Source organism: Poecilia reticulata, linkage group LG22, assembly GCF_000633615.1.
Source record: "Poecilia reticulata strain Guanapo linkage group LG22, Guppy_female_1.0+MT, whole genome shotgun sequence".
In the NCBI taxonomy this organism is placed as follows: Eukaryota; Metazoa; Chordata; class Actinopteri; order Cyprinodontiformes; family Poeciliidae; genus Poecilia; species Poecilia reticulata.
The window spans coordinates 3,800,905-3,807,179 of record NC_024352.1 but is presented as its reverse complement, the minus strand read 5'-3'; the positions used below and the strand labels follow the sequence as shown (position 1 = coordinate 3,807,179).

The following is a 6,275-nucleotide window of genomic DNA, read 5'->3' as shown; positions in this document are numbered from 1 at the left end:
TGTTTGCAGTTCATTAATGCAAGCAAGACTTTCAACAGATAAGAGACTGAATGGAGTGTGGCAAAGTTGCTCTTTTTTATGTTTTATATGCTGTAGTGGCCTTCATTTGAGAGTGAACAGACAGGAAAGCGGGTTATGAGTAAGAGGAAAGACAACGGTCATCAGGTCAGGACTCTTAACATGTGACGGCCGTGTCGAGGACTAAGGCCTCCGTATCTGGGTTGCATGCTTTACCCCTGCGCCACCGCAGCGCTCCAGAGTTGTTCTGGATTTATCCTGCTGTAGGTCATGGAGCATACCGGATTTGGAAAAGCTGAGTCTTGTGAGTCTGTGAGTTAGATTGACTCTCAACATTTTCAAGGAATAGACTTGGAGATGTTACATCAGTAGAGGTGATGAGCTCCAATATTTAAAAAAAATCAATTTTGGAGTTGTTTTAAAATAGTTAAAGCCCGTTTTATAATTGATCTTTTGTGACATATACACTTTACTGAAACATTCTTATGTTAAAGTTCTTAAGCAGAAATCAAAATAATGCAAAATTGGTAGTGGCAAGTAAAAGCCTTATTGATTTCACCCACTCACCTCCACTGGGTGAATCTACAAACATTGTGATCTAATTAGTGACTTTCTGACAGGATATAAAACAAGTATATGACATTTGTGAGATCTTAGCTTCCAAGTATTGAGAGTTTGGAAATGTTTTTTTCTTGTGTGAATGTAAAACCCTAAACCTTAATAAATATGTTACTGCTGATAAGTGAGTTTATCCATCAGCTGGTGAAGAACCATTTGATCCAAGTATGCACTCTTCTTCACGTTTACACCAGCTGCTGACTGATGCTGCAGATGAACACGCCTAACCTAAACAATCCGCCAACAGAGGCGGACCAGGCCCACATCTGGGTTCAGACTCCATCTGAACACGGACGACGAACAAGCTCCTTATCATCAACGGATTCCAGGAACGGATTAAAGTGAGCGTCATCGACTCGGTGCTATCTTAGGAACCTCTCAGTCATGTCTAACTSTGCCAGGCACCTTTGCAGAATACTGCCGAGGAATCCCAAAGAGGAATACCAGCGTACTGTCAGTGAGCACAGACTGTCCAACGTTAGCTCAACTTAGCAGAGACTCAAACCTTTCCTGGGGGAGTAAGGACGTTCAGCAGCCACAGCCAGAAAATGATCACCTTTAAAGATTTTTTTCAGGATCATAAAACTCTGAAAATGATAAAAAATCAGATAAAGAAAACTATTTGTCGAAAACAACTCGAGTTAAAATTAGTGCTGCTATATTTTGCCTTATAACTGCAGTAAATATATTGTCTAAAATATTTAATTTAGGTGACTAAACTAGCAAAATAGCCAAAGCATTTGACTTATTACACTTGCACACATATTGCATTTCATACTATTTTATATTGCAGATTGAAAAACAAAGCAATTTTTTTTAAACACTTTTTTAAAACGGGAACATTGCTTAATCAGAGTAACATTTACTTGGAGATCTGATAAAACTACATATCGACATATTTATCTGCCAAGCCGCTTCATTTACTGTACTGTTAAAATTTTCCACATTTCGGCTTGTTACCATCTCATTTCTATTAGGATTTTATGCGACAAATATCTTGATGAGGAGAAAGAAACAAGGATTAAATAATATCCAAAGCATATTTTTTTGATTCATAATGAGAAAATGAGAAAATTGGCACATTTTGGCCAAAAACTACCACTGTACATCAGTAGGGTGCACCGAATGCAGTTTCTATGCCGATCTTCAAACAGGAATTCTGATTCTGGCCGATATCGGGGKTTTTKTTGCCTTAAAAGCTGTAAATATAATGACAAAGTCACACAGTTAGCAACAGTGGGGTGACTATTGTTCACAGAAGACATTAAGGAAATTGAGGCCGACCAATTTAGTGGCAAATGCCTATTCTGAAGACRCATTTTCCGCAGTGAAATACGGGTGGTGGCATCATGCTGTGGGRATGCCTCTTCTCAGCATCGACATGGAAGATGGTGAACACTACAAGTCAGACATGAAGCTTTAAACTTCATAAGAATGAACCACTTTGGTTCTGTCCCAAAAACCCCAATAATAAAAAAAAAAACATAGTTTTTGTTTGTATGGTGACAAAAYGTGGATTGCACTATGTGGAAGTATGAATATTTTTGTCCCTGTACATGAAATTATAATTTTTCTGTAAAAAGGAAAAGAAAGGAAAAAAAATCCCTGTTTAAAACTAACACATTCATAGCTGCAGCRTAATATTATTTTGAAACTGGTCTGAAGGTCAAATTCTAAATAATCTCTTCTACACTCATATTCATAATAGCCAAAAAAAATCTTATAATCTCTTTAAAGGTCTAAAAAAATGTATAAATAAATATACAAACAGTACATGAACCATTAGTAGTACATGCATCAAGAGAAGGCCACTTTGTATTTATCCTATAAAGGCCAATTCTACCAGAATTCTACCAGAACTCATATAGAGCAAATATAAATTCTTCCAGCTTCAAATTTACCCTCTTCATAAACAAATTTAAAATCCTCCAGTTTCATAAAACCAGCTAGGACAGGTGTTTGGTTTGTGGTTCTGTTTGTCTGGGTTTTCYTAGCAGTAACCAGGATCTGGTTTTGAGCACTAYAGTGTAACTTGGGCACTTTACAAGGAGGTGAGACTGCATATAAAAACCAGCCACAACCACTAAATGAAACTGATAGTGCTGTTGCAGAGCTGTGCTTTGCTTGCAGACATTAAGTAGMACTCTTATGGGTAATGCTTTGAAAAAATTAAATAAAAATCTGATCCTCAATGTGACAGATTTCTCTATGCCAAGAGTCAAGTCGCCCTTAAACGCCTTAAGGGACGCAGCTAGGCACGGGCCAGTGTGACATTCTCACAACATTGAATAAAAACACAATTTACAACTACATTTTAAACAAAGACGTAAAATACGATCTAGTTACTTTTATTGAAACAGACAACTTTTCCAACTGCCACTAAARTATTGATTTTTTCTAATGGTCTAGCATTCARTTATTTATATTTTAATTCAGTTAAGCAAGAAAATAAAATAATAATTAGTCAGAATTTTCAAGTTTCAAGAGTAACAAGTATAATAAGCTGATATTAGCATGTTAATCAGTCAGGCTATCCGCTCAGATAGCTAGCCTGCAGACTGCTGCTGAACAGACGAGCTAATTATAGACACAACAGTTGCAATGAGACCTCCGTCTATGGTTCGAACATTTTCGCTCCGGTTTGCCTCTCCTGTAAGTGAGAGAAAAGTGCAGTTGCTTTCTTTCTCCTACACAGGCAGTGAGTGTGTAGCAGTGGGTGGGTGAGGGGAATTGCTAAATTTCGCTCAGGCGCCTTATTAAAAGGGGCAGTGTTATGCGTTTTTCAGACATATAGAATAGCTTGATAGCACAATTAAGCGGCCATGTTACCTTCAGTTGTTATAAATGCTAAATATAAGAAATACGACTTCAAAGAAATTTGTCTTTGTACTTTAATGCCTAGAAATTGGGTTCCTGTCTCTTTAAGAAACTTCTGCTCTTTCTGAAACTTAGCCTTCAGAAAGTGATGACAACATGGCTCCTCTATTAACCCTTTAACAATGTTTTTACCAACTTTGCTCTGAGAAGTAGCTCCTATAATGAGCTCAGCTGATCTGTAGGTCCACCAGCTGTTTGCTAATTGCTGCTGGCTAGTCTGAAGGAGCTGAGTGGGGGAGAGCTGCTCTGTGAGTTTGGAAATTGCAGCTCTGAGAAGGAGCTGCGCCTTGAAGGCGGGGCTAAGTCCACCCAGGTGTTTTGCACAGTTGAATGTTACCGTGGAGATTTAAGGATTTCTCCAACATGCATGAAAGAATCAAAGGAACACTACAGGTATGTTTGTGATGAGAAAATTACATTATAACATGGTGGAAAGCTTAAAAAAAGGTTGATTTTACATAATACTGCCCCTGAATGAGAGCTTTAGAGCACAGAAACAATAGGACGCTGTGTTGTTTTGGTGTTCAAGTCGTCACTTTTTCCAACATCAGGATACTTTGATACACAGTAACTGACCCATGCCTAGACAGAGAGTGTAAAGCACCAACACGGCCTACAAACTGCAGTCTCAATCAGACAGTGCTTCTACAGAATGCACAAGAAACGGTCAGATCAACAAAGATCCGCTAGCAATTAATGTTACAGCACAAGACCCCTGAGGAGACGCATAGAGAATCAATGTCCCCTGCAAGTTAGAGCTGCTAGAGGTATAAATGTTGTAACATTTATGTATACCACAGTAAGTAACTGATAACATYCGAGAAGCTCCATATTAACTGGAATGAATCTAAATCTGCTTTCATTTCCAGAATAAACTAATGTAAAGCACTTTTAAAATGCAATTATGCTAGTTGCACATTCACAATCTGAGCTTTGTGTCTAATAACGTCTTTGGTAGCAGCCACTAACGRTACCGACCAACCAGAACAAACACAAATGAAAAAAAGAGAAAGGAAGTATATGATATTGGATGGTGGGTGAAAATAAATTTTTWAAAAAAACTTAATGGAATGACAATAATGAATATACTGTTTACTGTGCAAGTCCAGAAAGGATGTCATTTGTGTGAGATGACATGATTGAAATGAAAGGCAAGATGTTTCACCCCAAACTCTAAATATCACACCCATTAATATGATCAAATTTATCCTCAAAGCTTTTAGTTGTAAAGCAACCATAGTTCCATGTCACCCTGTTCCCTGTATCAATAAATTAGCTAAAATTACATAAACTCAAGTATCCACATAATACATAGGATCACTCCAAAAGGTTTTACATAATAGCTTTCAAATTAATTCTGTGCATTGAAGAGGAAGGAGGCCTTTTTATTGATTTTTTTTTTCTTTCGTTAAGCAGTTATTTCCACATGGCAGCTGTTACCTTGTAATTCTCCACTGACTTGATGTCCGAAGCATTCTGAGAGCCGGTAGCAGACTAAGCTAATCTGTGGTCTTTTTTTTTTTTTACAAATGCTCTCTGTGTCTTTGAGGGAAGATGAGTTAGCTGTTGAGTTTGGCTGCCTGCTCCTTCTCAGCTTTGTCTTTGGCCTTCTCCTTCTCAATCAGCTTCTCTTCCTTATGCAGCATCACCATGATGTCAGCCAGCTGCGAGGTAGAGATGTCGATGTCTTCCTTGTCGATCAGTTCCACCATCTGAACAAAACACGGCCCGGAAAAACATCGGTTAGACAAAGAAATGTGCTTTCTGGTTTTTTGAGTGCTGAAAAATACAAAAACTAACTCTGAAGCACTAATCATAAATGTTAGTTCTGTTGTCACTAAAGAGCTCTACCCATACGGTATTTAGCAGAGGCTAATGCTAAAATGCTAACTTCAATTCAAATTACATCTGTCCTTGAAAGAAGACAAATTTCCAGCACCAATTTATTTTGAACTGGTGCATCAAGGCTTCCCCTAAATGAGAGCATGAACATAAACGTCTAACTTCTTGAAGAATTTTTAAGAAAATTTAAACCCAGATGTTGAACTTTATTCAACTTAAAGTTTACAAACTAAGTAAATTAGCTTAGGAGCTAAGTGATTTAGCTCCTAAGTGATTTAGGTCACTTAGCTAAGTAATTAGCTAAGTAATTAGCTAAGTGAGCCATAAAGATAAAATAAAATGCAGTATTTGGCACCGTTAACTAAAAGGTTAGTTGCCCTAACCCTAAACTTTTAATCATAAACATTAGTTCTGCTACAGAAGTAGATATTCAAAATATATCTTCCCTTTAAGGGCTGCTACCTTTGAGCATTAGYTCTTGATATTATAATTTACAGGTTCTATAACAGTGTTTCTCAACCTTTTTTGGCCCAGCGGCCCCCCCCAGCCTTCATCCAGGTCCCTCAGCGCCCCCCATCAAAGAATTTGCAGGCTACTTTGCACTGACTATTATTTTATCATTAATATTACTATCACTATTGAAGATGTTTTGATTTTTATGCTTGTTTCTGTATTTATCATCAAAAATAATTTCCCAGAGAACAAAAGAGCCATGAGAATATAAATTATTTTCACAGGCGTCTACGAAAAATGCAATGAACATTCAAGTTAAAATTTGTAGACCTAACAGCAGCCAGTCAGAGTGGAAAAAATATTATTTTGTGCCATTTTCTAGTTGTTAAATATTACACAAAATGACCAGATAAAAGATGAACAACATGCCAGTTTAAACTTTGAACTATTTGCAAAACAACTGAGCT

At 37.3% G+C, this 6,275-nt stretch overlaps 1 protein-coding gene across 1 annotated transcript in view; it reads right to left on the bottom strand.

Annotated features, from left to right (window-relative positions):
• Nucleotides 1-5,018: 5,018 nt before the first annotated feature.
• letm1 (leucine zipper-EF-hand containing transmembrane protein 1) overlaps nt 5,019-6,275 on the bottom strand; it is a 21,179-nt gene continuing 19,922 nt past the window's right edge. The window contains exon 15 of the mRNA XM_008398923.2: nt 5,019-5,225. Coding sequence (XP_008397145.1) covers nt 5,073-5,225 — 153 coding nt within the window. The 3' untranslated portion in view covers nt 5,019-5,072. The remainder of the gene's footprint in view (nt 5,226-6,275) is intronic.